The 14,923-nt window shown below is 41.3% G+C and overlaps 1 protein-coding gene across 1 annotated transcript in view; it reads right to left on the reverse strand.

Annotated features, from left to right (window-relative positions):
• Positions 1-6,417: 6,417 nt before the first annotated feature.
• The window catches only part of lekr1 (leucine, glutamate and lysine rich 1), a 156,180-nt gene continuing 147,674 nt past the window's right edge, over positions 6,418-14,923 (reverse strand). The window contains exon 13 of the mRNA XM_022679792.2: positions 6,418-9,309. Within this exon, the coding sequence (XP_022535513.2) occupies positions 8,989-9,309 (321 nt within the window). The 3' untranslated portion in view covers positions 6,418-8,988. The remainder of the gene's footprint in view (positions 9,310-14,923) is intronic.

The raw sequence follows: 14,923 nt of genomic DNA on the forward strand, positions 1-14,923 counted from the left end.
CCCTCTATCACTAGTGATGCCCCCATTACAGTATGAGGGTGAAGACTAACACATTCCTCCTCCAATATATGAGAAGTTAGTCACCACCTCTTTTCGAACTGCAGCTGATGCAGCATTACTGGGTATCCAGCACCCTTGGAGGACAGTAAAGTAAAGTACAGTAAAGTGTGCTCCCTCAGACTCCGGCTGCTGATGGCAAGCAGTATGATCTGCGACACAAATTGACATTTCTCAGATCATAGTGGCGGCACCTTATTCCGCTAGACCACTCAGAGCCCTCCTTACTCTGCGTTCACACTAGAACATGACTAGTCGCTCGTGTCGCCCCGCGTTTGTTGCTTGTGGGCGTGTCAAAGCTCAACGCACGCGTATATCATGGTCCAGGTTCCGAAAAGAAAAAAGGCACAAAAATTGTGTATTAAATATTTGTATTAAATATGTGTTTGATAACTAAATTAACAACACTTAAATGGTTAAAAATAAATAGATTTTAATATGACATGGTGAATTTGGTGTTTTTTATGTATATATTTATGTATATATACCTTTACCATCCAGTCATTATTATTCCTGCTTGAAAAATATACATTTTGGAGGGAAAATATGGTATAAATATGAGGAAACGCTCGGCCACTTTACTCTGCAGCTCCCGGGCTTTCTAGACCCTTGGCCGTTTCTGTGTGGTAGGTTTATTTGCATGAAGTTGAGAACATTTCGGAGATAACAGGAATACAAAAGGTGGCCAATCTTTCAAATTGTTCTTGGAAGCAGAAGTGTACTTATCTTTATTTGAACAGGGTTGCCCAAACCTTCGCACATAGCCGGCAGCATCTCTCCAGTACTCCTCTATTGCGTAATGATCTGTAGGCATTCTGAACCCATCTGTTGACTGCAGGGATGGTGATTATGGGTGTAGGCAGGAGGAGCTTAGGAATGCTGGTTAATGACAGTGCATCTGACAAAAACACACACACACACACACACACACACACACACACTTCACACACACACACACACACACACACACACACACACACACACACACACACACACACACACACACACACACACACACACACACACTTCACTCTTGACGCATGTACATTCCGGCTTAACAATGATCATATTTATGGAGTAATTTTGAGCGAGGGCGTGAAGGCCTGTGTGTGTTGGTGTGAGCAGAGTGTGTCACGAAGGTTACAGAAAGAGAAAGCTTTCAGGAATCAGTCTCACGATACACTTTTGTCCTAATTGAGGATTAGTCACACAATTTCCCCCCCCTCCCACACACACACACATACTCTCTCTTAGACAATAACCTTGGCCCTATTTTCTACACGTACGCTTTCAACAGAAGATCTTTTTTTTTCCCCAGAACCATCTCTTCCAGTGTCTTGTTGGCTCTTTTATTAGTACATCTAATTAGTGTGTGTGTGTGTGTGCATGTGAATGTGTGAGTGTGTGCATGTTGTTTTATCGCAGTGGGACCTTTCTGTAGAGGGCAGGGGAAAAAAATAGCAGGCTGTTTTTCTCATTGATGTGACGGCCTATACAACCCAGGGGTTTCCGTTTTATACACAGCTGTGCTGTGAAAACAGCAGTTCCTATTCATCCTGCACCTCACGCTTATGCAATGCACACACACACACGCAGGCACACACACTCTCTCTCTTTTACACGCAAGTGGAGCACTAATAGTGGCGCTGTAATAGAACATGGTCTATTTTAGGAAGGGGGACACTGTGGTTCTTATTCTTAGTGCAGCCAAAAATAATAATCATTGACATTATTAATTACAGGATAATAATGATTTCTAGTGTCCACTTAACCAGCTTCATCTAAATTTTAATATATGTATGATATATGTATGATTGTCACCCCATGCTCTCAAAGCTCAATGCATGGGGGATTGCTCAATGTATTTACTCATCTAGCCCACACCTCGTCTGGCAGTAGTCCTATTCTATTGGCAATACCTCTGTACAGTAATTAGACAAACTGTTTGTTTGAAAACAGTGATTTCTGTACTGGATACTGGTCTCGAGTTACCTTTGGCGTAGCTTTCTTTTAAATAAATTGATTATGATGGTGGAACATTCCTTATGTTATGTTCCTTAATCCACAGTGTCACGTGTACCACAGAAATATGTCATAGAAGGCATTACTACCCAAAGTGGACAGTGCAGTTGTCACGTCTTAGCCTTGTCTCATGTCTCTGTGTGTGTCCCACGTGACCTGTGCCCCTGTGTTCTGTCTCAGTACTTTTCCACCTGTGTCAATTTGTAGCTCCGCCCCCTAGCCCCAGGTGTTTCCACTTCCCTTGTGTGCTATAAAGCCTTCCTTTGTCTCTTGTCCTTCGTCGGTCTTTGCACCTTCCCATGTTGTTTTGTCTCCCAGCGATTTTTTTGTATCTCTAGTTCTAGTTCCTTGCCTCTTTTAGTTCAGTGTTTATCTTCACGTTTGTTTCTTGTTTATTTCCTTGCTCCCTAGTTCCCTGCTTAGTGTTTTGCTTCTTGTTGTTTCTCTTGTATATATCCCTGCCCTGTTTAGTTTTGTTTATTTCTCGGTTATTCTTGGTAGCTTCTAGTTTCTTGTTTATTCCTTGTTTATGTTCTTAGCTCTGTTTTGTTTCTTTGTTTATTTACTCCCTGTTTGTTTATATCATTAGTACTTCTTGTTAGTACTCTCATTAGTTTGTTTAGTTTATGTTCTCTATGAACCTATACAGACATCAAAAACTGATATCATTGCTTTTCCTGTAAATTACCTGCTCGGCACCTTCTCAGCATGAACGCAAAGGTCAATTTTCTACACTAAGAGGTGCAGAAGTGTTGCACGGTTAAAAATTCAATCCGCCAGAGCACATCTGCCATTAAAGCTCCACTAGGTAGGATTGAGATTTTGTGCTTGTGGGCTCCACCTACAGTTGTAGAGTGTAATAAATGTTTCAGGTGGATTAGTTTCTCTTTCTCGTTTTCTGGCTTTCACAGACATATTCACTCTCTTTCCAGCTTCTGCCAGAGTGTCTGTATGTTAGTTTGTAAAGAATGACCAGTAGAACTGTTAGAACTAACGGTCGGAAAGCAGGTTGCAGTTCTTGCGAGCGTTGGTCGCGGCCACCTCGGAAAACTTACAGAGTCTAGTTTGAGCTCAGAGGAGCTCCGGCACAGACACGAGAGCACCACTATTCCTCCTATTACACCTCAATGCAGCGCTGCAGTGAGTTTCAAGCTGTAATTTTAGTTCTTTAAAAAGATCAAAAATCAAGGAAATCCTACCTAGTGCTGCTTTAAAGGGAATGACAAGTTGACATGCTGATGGTTTATACCTATGAATAATAACATAGTATGACTTGACTTGCGAGCATTTTAAGCCAAGCATCGCATACTTTTCACGTCATTACGACAACAAAGACACACAGACACACCCTAAATCAAGCTGCACGGTGCACGTTGAAGGCTTGTCTATAGACTGATAAAATAGGACCTAGAGTTACTCCAATAAAAGCAGGATACATGGTTTTTAAAGGTTTTACTCCACTAAAATCCACTTTTTCTTGTTCTTTGTGAAATACTATAGGTCTCTCTGAGTTGTACATGCATGTATATGCATGCTGCATATGAAACTGTTTCTCAGACTCTCTTGTCTGCAGTAGCTAGCAGGGCTAAATAGAAACACCTTAGCACTCACATGGCTCAAATGGCATTCATTTATACTAGAGACCACAACTACACATTTTAAAATGAATTAAAAAAAAATGATGGAATGAGACCTTTAATATTTAATACTAATATGAGACCTATAATATATATATATATATATATATATATATATATATATATATATATATATATATATTTTTTTTTTTTTTTTTTTTATTATGTTTTTATTTTTTATTTCAAGTTTTTCCCCTTTTCTCCCCAATTTACACAGCCAATTACCCAACCCACTCATTAGGACTCCCCCTATCACTAGTGATGCCCCAACACACCAGGAGGGTGAAGACTAACACATGCCTCCTCTGATACATGTGAAGTCAGACTCCGCCTCTTTTCGAGCTGCTGCTGATGCAGCATTTCCGAGCAGCCAGCGTGCTTGGAGGAAAGCACAGGGGCTCGGTTCTGATACATCAGCTCACAGACGCCCTGTGCTGCAGACATCACCCTAGGAGTGATGTGGAGAGAGCGCCATCTACCCACCCGGAGGAAGCAGGGCCAATTGTGCTCCCTCTAAACGCCGGCCGCTTGATGGCAAAGCTGCATGAGTGGGGGTTCGAACCTGCGACCTCACGCTCATAGTAGCGCTGGACCACTCGGCGCCCAATTCTTGATTTTTTTGAGAAAGATACAATGAATGAACAGATGTCCCAATACTTTTGTCCATATAGTTAGCAGTGCTAGACAAGCCATTCATACTGTTCCTTAGCTCTTCTGCTGTTAGATAGTCCTGTTATTTGGCTGGACCCTCCCATACTGTTACTGGCCTAAATATAATGTGACTGAGATTGGCAGAAGGACAAGTGTACACACACACACACTCACACTCACGCAGAGGGGCTTCTTTTTCTTTCTGGCAACACTTGAGTGACACGCACAGAATCACACGTACTGTATCAAAGCCCATACACAGAGGAAGAGCTGGCAAGGCTAGGGGGCAGGAAGTGTGCAGAGGGGCCACACGCCGCACGCTACCGTCCAGGATGAAAGCAGTCAACGTCAAAGGTCAGAACGGCATCTGGGTCACGGGTTGGTGTGCGTGTGCAGGTGGCACATCGCAGCGTGCCCGCGGCGGCGAGATAAGGAACGTTAACTAGGAGGGACAACCTTCCTCAAACACACACACACGTCAGTCAGGAAGCTGATGTGTGCCCATGCAAATAACACCCTTTGATCAAGGGTATTTCCTCACAATTCTCTCTGACACACACACACACATACAGACACACATGCAAGCACAGATGCACAATCAAAAGTGTAAAGGCATCAGTTCAAAATGTAAAAAGTTGAATGCAATGAAAAAAACATTTACACAAAGAAATAAAACAATATATAAGCAAATATGCAATCAATCCATGTCCACAGATATGCCAAAAGTCATGGGATTGCAATACATACATTGACCTTGAATTGTCAGAGTACAGAGTGCAGCCTGGGATTGCACAAACCTGTATAGGTTGTGAGGTCTTAACTTGTGAATAAGGCTGGACACTGCCTAGTGTGCTGATGGCAAGGCGATGTTAATTATACAGTGAGTTCGAGCTGGAGTGAGGCCTGAATGATGATGAATAGGACATTCCATTTCTGAATTGTGCTAGCATTTAATCACGTGTGTTCTTAAAACACATCATAGAATACATTATCTCCCACAGTGGACAGTGCAGTGGGTGGTAATGATTGTAACTATTTGTCTCACAAGTGCGAGAGCAGAGAAGAGACAGATATAAGGAGATCTGAGCAAGGGCAGCAGCAATAACAACCCGAACAATCACGTTTTTGTGCACTATTAAGACCACAAACACTATAAACTATTCATGAAGTTTTAATCAGATTTTATCAGTGATTTAAATTATGCTTTTGAGTCTGAATTTGACCTTCAGTTTTGAGTAGTTTGGTCTGTCCCCATTCAAACAGACAGGTGTCAGGTCTTCTATGAGTGGAGATTAGTGCCTGACTATATTGCAAAGATGGCCACTAACAGAAGAGGCTTGCTAATAAAGACTGATAAATTGCTTAAATAGACCTAAATAAAATCAAATTTAACTAAATGCAAAACTATTTTATTTACATGACCATTAAATGAATTATGAATGAAGAATTGTTGTGCAAAGCAAGTAATATAATAAAAAACATAAATTAACTTGGCATAATTACAAAAGGTTCAAGTCTAATTAACTCAAGTTTTCAGTAAACATTATTAAAGAAAATTTGAGGCAACAAATAGTCTCAAATTATTTAAGTAAATACAACATATCCAGGTTTACAGTGTGGTCACAAGGGAGCAAAAGAATGTGAAATGGGGGAAAACAAGGGTGATGGGCAGATGGAGAAACTCAAGTCAAATCAACTCATGTGTGCTGCTGTTCTCCATGATAAAATGATGATCTTTCCGCACGCTCATCTTCAAATTTAGCAAAAGCAGAGTGGACAAGAGAGAAAGGAAAAGAGAGCAAGAGAGAGAGATATATATATAGAGAGAGGAGGGGTTCAGCATGGAAAGAGCTCATGCATGGAATGACTGATGTCAATCACACAGGAAAAACCAAAACAGACGGACGGAGACCGCTGGGGAGAATGTGTGCGTGTGAGAGATGAATGGGCGGTGTGTGAGAGCATCAGTGTATGTATTTGTATTTATACACTTATGGGGTCTGAACATTCTCTGGCAGACAGAACAAAGAGAAAGATATGACGACATTGGTTCTGGCTGAAATGCCATATGTATTTTAATTGTGAATAAGAGCATGCAGGTTTTGGGGCTTTTACTATACCAAGGTATTGGATTAAAGACAAGATTAAAAAATAGGCATATAAAGACAGTATAACGCAAAAAAATAGGCCACTATTTTCTTGTAAAATAGCGTACAAAACAACGTAAGAAACAGAGGTCAAGCAGTCTAGGGTCATACACTGTAAATGCAAAAGTCAGGGAGCAGGATAAGGCAAAGTCAAAATATATCAGTAACAGAAGACAAAACAAGAAAATGCTTTGCATGAAAGCTTGAAAATTAGAATCAATACTCGGAAAGGACACAAAGGAAGTGAGGGGTATCTATACACGGGAAAACAGGTGTGAACAATCATTAGCTTGGTGAGCTGGAACGCTGTAGTGTCACATGAGTAGAGTGTGAGAGTTTCGGTTAGAATGCATGAGTCCAGAGTGACAAGTTCAGGGTTTAGGTCGTCAGGACTGACAAAGTTTACTTTTTGTCCAAACGGTACAGACACAAAACAAAATTAAACACTGCCACCAATCTTTACACACTGTATAAACTATTAATAAATCATTGATAGTGTTTTTAAATATAGATACAGTATTGAAAAGCAGAATATCATGCTACTTCAGTATATCAGTATTTTCTGATCTCTATAAATAACATTACAATTTCGTGTTATTTCCACTAACATTTCCAATGCATTATAGGACCAATTTTTTCATGCATTTTAGATTTTATTTGGACATTATATTTGGGCTTTATATTCGAAACGCAACCATAATTCATAATTCTTTACAAATGCATGATAAATGCAGTCTTTAACAAATGGCCTAAGAATTTGTTACAGCAGCAAACACTTTTTTAGCACAGTCCCTGTAAATACTGTACCATATCTCTCTCTTTCTGTGTGTATGTGTGTGACTGCGTGACAGCTCCAGGCTTGTGTGTTGGTTGTGGGAGGCAGCGGTTGGGAGAGTGTGTATGTTTGTGTGTGTGCGTGAGACAGACCTTTGGTCTCCTAGTTATGTGCGAGTGTGTGTCGGGGGAGAGTGTGTGAAAAAAGAAAGACCTTGTAGAAGGCTGTTGTTTGTCCGTGTAAGTGTGTGTGTGTGTGTGTGTGTGCATGTGTGTGTATTAATGAGCGCATTTGTGTACCAAGGGAGGTGGGGAGTGTTTAGATGTGTGTGTGGCTTGGGATCAGTTGTCACGCTCTCTCTTTCCTGTTCCTCTGAGAGACAGAGAGTATGCGTGCATACTTCAGTGTGTGTGTGCATTTGAGACAGCTCCAGATGGATGCCCTCTTTGCCTATGTATGAGTGTGTGTGAGTGTGTGAGTGTGTGTGTGTTAAATTCTTGTGAGTGATGCTTTCTGCAAACGACTGTATATAAGCATGGAAAGTGCCACTACAGGTCTAGTGCCTCTGCTGGCTGGTTGCAGTATGATAACTGCCCATCCCCGTATGGTTTAATAAAAAATAGCCCCCACTCATTTTTCTCCTCTAAAGTGTCTATCTCCAGTATCTCTGCTAATATTACCATATTTTAATTTTACCCCAAGAAACCAGTTTTTACGCCTTATTCTTCTACATCTTGAGAAGGTGGGCCAAACTAGTGCTGCACGATATTGAAAACAAATTAAATTTTTTCTGCAATATATATCATGATATTAAACAATGAAGGACCCATGATGTCACAAGCCCCACACCCAACCGCGCGACCGATCAAGAGCTGAGTCAGCGCTGAGCACTCAAAACCCGAGGAAAACAAAACAGCAGTAATCAGCCCTTAAATCAGGCATTTAAATGGATTTTTAAAAAGATAAAATAAATATGTGAATACAGCTGTAACTGGAAATATCTGCACAAAACTGCTGGACTGAGGTGCACAGCTTTCAACACATGCCCATGTTTACAAGCACGTGCCCAACCATGTGGATGGAGGCCATGCGGTTACTCCTGCACCGCACAATAGTCACATCGTCCTGCAATGTGACTATTGTGAATGTGCACATCGCGATGGCGATTCTTAAACGATATATCGTGCAGCCCTATGCTACGCTTAGGAAAGACGTGATTGACAGCCTTGGCTGAAAGAGATTGGTTGTCTGCAGAACCCACACAGCACCCTTTCTGTTCATTTTATGGAACAGCGTGGAACTTACATGAACTGCATTTTTCTGTTGAAAAATTTGCTGTTCAATGAAGGCAGTCTGAGACACATTCTGCTCTCTACTATGCAGACTGAACTGGAGTCACGGCATCCAAGTTTTTTACAGTCAATGCTTTCTACAATCCAAAAGCCCATCAATTTTTTAAACACTAATGTTGCATTAAAGAAATTTAATGCAACATTAGTAGCCCACACATGGAATCAGGCATGGTGTTAATAAGTTGCAGTTTATCTGCTCCCTCACTGGAGAATACACTTTAGAGGAGAAAAAATAGATGAATAATGGGCAGGGTTGTTCTGCCTATGAAACGTACAGTATTTGAATGGGCGAAACTTCACTATTGAGAGATGTTGCGCTGTCCCTGATAAATGGCACCTCTTGAGCCTCAGCGCTTGTTCTTCCTGCCCATGGCCACGCTGACCCGCTGCCGTGCCTCGCTGACTGAGAAGCCTCTGTCTGTGTGGAGTCTGGGCAGGGTGTGTGTTTTAGAGGAGGGTCCATGCCAGGACGCTGTGCTTTTGCCCCCGCCGACCGTGTCTCTGACAGCTGGATGACTCAGGCTGGGGAGGGAGGGCTGAGTAAGGCTCTGGGGGTCGGTCACTGTCCTCCTGAGCCCTAGCAGCTGCTCTCTGGCCAGGGTCAGGGCAGCTGTGAGCTCAGCTCTCTCCTCACACTCACGCCTCACCGTCTCCTGCAGCAGGGCGTTCTACAGACAGAGAGAGAGAAAGTTTGTTGGTCTTTGAGATAAACTGAACATTAGGAATCTATGGGCAATTTCAAACCTAAAAGTCAAACCCAGAGTCCACGTAAAGGTTCATGTGTTTGTAACATTGTATAGAGAACATTCAGTCCAGTTAGTTCTGGTTTAACACTGAAGTTTAGCAACTAATCGGACAAAAAAGAATTTCCTACATCCTGTCTTCAGCTTCTATATGGCTGGAATCTTCATATACTTGATTCTCATTGGTTTGTAGACTGATATAAATGGTACACATAACACATCTCTTTTACTAGCTATTTGTTTAAGTCTTGGTGCATCCCAGTCTGTTTATGTTCCACAAAGAACCATGGACTAGCCTCTCTCTACCTAGTTAACCCTACTGATCCAACCAGACTGTATTTGTGCATTGTTGTTTGACTGGTGTAATTGTGTGCTGTCTGTTTTAAGTTTAGGTGGCTGTTTTGGCCAGGCTTCTCTTGGAAAAGAGATCATTGTGTCTCAATGGGACTGACCTGGTTAAATAAAGACTAAATAAAATAAATAAAAATCTAGCTGATGAGTGTTCCCTTCCCAAGAGGAAAAAAAATAGCAGATAAAAGGAGGAGAAAGCATATACAGTATATAAACTGAAAAATGGACCTGCATAAAAGCTATGACATTTTTTGGCCCATTTACATAACACGGAAGGCAAAAGGTGTGAAGTGAGTTGGTGTAAAGGTTACACTAAGTTAAAATCGTATCTGTTTTTCTTCTTTATATATAATTTTATTACAAATTTGTGCCCATTTTCTCCCCAATTTACATGGCCAATTACCCAACCCACTCACTAGGACTCCCCCTATCACTAGTAATGCCCCAACACACCAGGAGGGTGAAGACTAGCACATGCTTCCTCCTCTTCAGATACATGTGAAGTCAGCTACTGCCTCTTTTCGAGCTGCTGCTGATGCAGCATTGCTGAGCAGCATCACAGCACATATGGAGGAAAGCGCAGTGACACGATTCCAAAACAACAGCTCACAGACGCCCTGTGCTGCAGACATCACCGTAGGAGTGATGTGGGGAGAGAGCACCATCTACCCACCCAGAGGGAGCAGGGCCAATTGTGCTCCCTCTGAGCGCCGGCAGCTTGATAGCAAAGCTGCCTGAGCGGGGGTTCGAACCTGCGACCTCCCGCTCATAGGTATCTGTTTTCTTTTACATTTCAGATTGCAGCGACTCGGTTCCAATACATCAGCTCACAGATGCGGACATCACCCTTTGGAGTGATGTGGGGAGAGAGGGTCATCTACCCATCCAGAGAGAGCAAAGCCAATTGTGCTTTCTCAGGGCTCTGGCAGCTGATGGCAAGAAGCATGTCCGGGATTTGAAAACAAAAAAGTTGACCAGTGTGCTCATGACAAGGTGACGTGAATTATAAGAGTTGGAACAAAGTCTAATTGGGAGTGTCAGATGGATGGGACATTACATTTCTGAAGTTAAAATCATTTAACTTTCCTTGATCCACATTGCCACGTGTGTACTGGCAAATGTCATGGGACAGAAAGTAGCATCACGTCATTTGGCATGCCAGCGTGTAGTGGGAAAAATATTCAAATATGTCTCCTATAAATGCTAATAATGAACAGCTTACATACTGCAGTGTGAAGTACAGTAAAAGAAGCGGGCAGATGTGGCATCCTGGGTGCAGTGGGTTTGCGTGTTAGTCGACTCTCCTCATGGCCTGATCAGCATGATCTGATTAATTAGGGGTGGAGTGTTTGTGTGTTAAGTCAGATGCTCCTGTGTCTCTGTGGCTCTCAGCACTGTTAGCGCCCTGCTGGAACTATTCCAGAGCAGCTCGGAGCTGCCGTGCGAGATACTCTCTCTCTCTCTCTCTCTCTCTCTCTCTCTCTCACACACACACATATGTATATATCCACAATTTTCTTTAGAGGGGTCAAGAAACAGTCTCCTTGTGGTCTTCTCACACCCACACATCAGACATCAGACGTATCCAAAATACACACACAGAAACAATTTCATCAGCTCAACCCCCATTCACAGGAACACCCTATGTACACACACACACACACACACATACAAAACCCACTCAACGTTATTGTAGGCCCCTCTCACACAGCCAAGCCCGCAGACATGTGTGTGCCACATTGAGACCATTACTGTCTGCACACTGAGTGAAAAACTGCACCTCCATGTGGCCACACTCAGGAATTGCAGCACTGCAATACAGCCCAAAGCTTGAAAACAACTAACCCAGCAGTGGAAGGCAAAAAGAAAAACTTCTAAACTCCTTTCCAGCTGCTCTCACATCTGGATCCAGCAGAACATCACTTTAGGCTAAAGGAATACGGTGAGACGTGTCTTAGCATTCATCCATAACTGCTAGGTGACACCTGTGCGGTTGTGTGATTCATTACTAGTGCATTCTGGTCATGTGTGCAAGTCCAGGCTATATCAGTGAGAATCTGAGACATTTTGTGGGGTGTAGGTTAGCTAATGGTGGCTAAAACATTACATTTTTTGCTGTATACTTTTAATACATCTGCTCTTGGTATTCAACATCCATCTTCAGGCCATTTTTCTCCATTGTTCATGGTAAAACGCGGTAATAGCGGAGGATTTGTGGTCCACGCCATTGTTGAGTGTGGTTTTACTTCCAGTTCCTCCCATCACAGCCTCACTTTTAATTAAAAATGGACGTATGTCTTGCTGCCTTTAGAATTGGGGTAAAATATGGTGCCTACAGAATGGGACAGTCCTTTCCTAGGGACAGTGCACATGCCTTCAGAATGGTACAAATGTTTATAGTGACAGACTTATTCATGGGACATAATATTAGTTCGTATTATTTTAATTAATCTAAGTGCACTGTTTTTCATAACTTCACAAAACAATTTTGAGTTTCTGTTTTAGCTATTTCATTTTCAATATACAGGCTAGACAGATACCACTCTGAAAAAAAATAAATAAAGAGATCACCTAAAAATAATGTTTTTCTTTGGTTTTACCAAATTAAAAACCTCTGGAATATAATCAAGAGGTGATGGTCACACGCCATCAAACTGAACTGAACTACTTGACATTTTGCACCAGGAGTAAACGCATAAAGTGATCCAAAAGCAGTGTGTAAGACTGGTGGAGAAGAACATGCCAAGATACATGAAAACTGTGATTAAAAATAAGACCACTTAAAAATTATGAGTTTCTTTGATTTTACTAGAATCTAGAATATAATCAAGAGGAAGATGGATGATCACAAGCCATCAAACCAAGCTGAACTGCTTGATTTTTTACACCAGGAGTGGCATAAACTTATCCAAAAGCAGTGTGTAAGACTGGTGAAGGAGAGCATGCCAAGATGCATGAAATCTGTGATTAAAAAACAGGTTTATTCCACCAAATATTGATTTCTGAACTCTTAAAACTTGAAACTATAAATTTGAACTTGTTTTCTTTGCATTATTTGAGGTCTGAAAGCTCTGCATCTTTTTTGTTAATTCATTCATTTCTCATTTTCTGCAAATAAATGCTCTTAATGACATTATTTTTTATTTGGAATTTGGGAGAAGTGTTGTCCGTACTTCATAGAATATAACAGCAATGTTTATTTTACTTAAACATATACCTATAAATAGCAAAATCAAAGAAACTGATTCAAAAACTGAAGTGGTCTCTTATTTTTCTTTTTTTTCCAGAGCTGTATATATATTTTTTAAACTTTAATAATATGTCCATGCTTTATTAAACAGTGATATTTCCCTTGGTTTTTGTGACTTGAGCTAAAACCACGAAAAACACGCTCCTGCTGACCACAGTCCAACATTATTTCCACTGTTATGAACAAACAATGATGTTTTCCTTTCAACTGATTTAATCCTGAAACCCAACAAACACACAAACACTTGCACACACACACATACAGATCTGCTCACGCTTAACTAAGCATACACTAGTGTGTGTTGTGTGTGTGTGTGTGTGTATTGTGTGTGTGTGTTGGTAAAGGTTGAACTCTGTGAGGGCATCTCTGTAGACACGCTGACCTTTTCTTCACTTCTGGTGTACTGTGTGTACCCACACACACACATACACACACACCAACGGAGTCACTGGGCATCAGAAGCAGCCAGTCACAACACAGTGGTGGAGAGATGGTGAATCCTGCAGTGCAGCCTCTTCCTGCCCCCTGTCACCTCATATAGCTCAGCGCTACCCTGGCACTGCCACTGGAACGGGCACACAGGGGCACAGTCTGGTGTGTGTAACTGAACTTTACTTGCCCCCCATCCATAAATGCTTTGTTTCATATCTACTTATGTGAGACTGGACAAGGTTTGAACTGGTGTTGTGTGGTATACTGGTTTATCCGGTACACTGGTTTTAATTTTATGTCTGGTATGCATTTTTCATATATCTCCATACTACTAGGAGCACTGCAGTGGTGTAACACTGCCAAAGAGCCATAGTGTGTACATATTGCTAGCTAACACTAGCCAGTTAGCATAACAAGCTAACATAGTCTGGACAAAATCATCTGATATACAGTAAGAACAGCAAGTTTTTCTCTCTGTATAGGTGTTTGAGTAAGTTTGTACAACAAAAGGTTCTCCAAAAGTGATAAGTGATATTAATATCAATCCAAAGGAAATTTGAGTAAGTGGTCTCTACTGTGCAGATTCTGGTGGTTTGATGAGATGTGATTTTGGCTTTATTTCTGTACAATAGATACAATAGATACAGAACTTAAGGGACAACCATGTTGTACATTCTTAAATACAGTCATTGGTGCAAACAGATAGACAGACATTCCTAGGCCCAATCCCGTTTCATCCCTTATCCCTACTCCTCTGTTTTGCATGTGCACGTCTAACAAAGAAGGAAATTGTAGGGCTAAAATTTTTTTTAGCCCTCTTAAAACAGAGGGCTATGAAAATCACTGGCAAGATAGCAGCACAATAGGCAGCCAAAGAAACTCAGAAATCTTTGTATTTTTCTTGTTAAAAATTATGAAAACCACATTGTTACCATAATTTAATGTGTAGTTTCAAATGGTTTGGGCTATTGTCTTCATAACAAGCATAAAACAATTGCTAGTAGTTCATTGAATGGGAAAATAAATAAAATGTAAGCTAATAAATACTCATTTTATCATCCCATCAAAGAGGGATTAACCTTAAGCAGCAGCTAGGTTGCTGAACTTTAGAGCTCCACTGCTATATATCTGTATTGGGTGCTTGAAGGGTTGTCCCAATTCTTAGAGAGAGGATTTCAAGGGGTACAAAAGAGTCTTTAGCTTCCATGAAACAATGGCAAAAGTAACGGGACACAAAATTGATATTCAGCATAATATAAACTGAAATTCTGCCATGTCTTTCTTCTTATTAAAACTAAACAGTAACAACTACCCCAAAACAGATCATATGGAATGACAGCCGCTGAGTTGAGACGAGTTGAGATGGGTTGAGAAGCAGACCGTCAGAGTCAGATCTAATACCAGAGCCAGGAGAGGAGCTTACGGTGGAATTCTTGGCTGCCTGTGGCTCATTTCAAAGCAAATCGTACTCTGTATACCTGCACAGACATCAAGAGCCAGAGAAAT

The sequence above is a fragment of the Astyanax mexicanus genome, chromosome 9 (assembly GCF_023375975.1).
Source record: "Astyanax mexicanus isolate ESR-SI-001 chromosome 9, AstMex3_surface, whole genome shotgun sequence".
NCBI lineage: Eukaryota > Metazoa > Chordata > Actinopteri > Characiformes > Acestrorhamphidae > Astyanax > Astyanax mexicanus.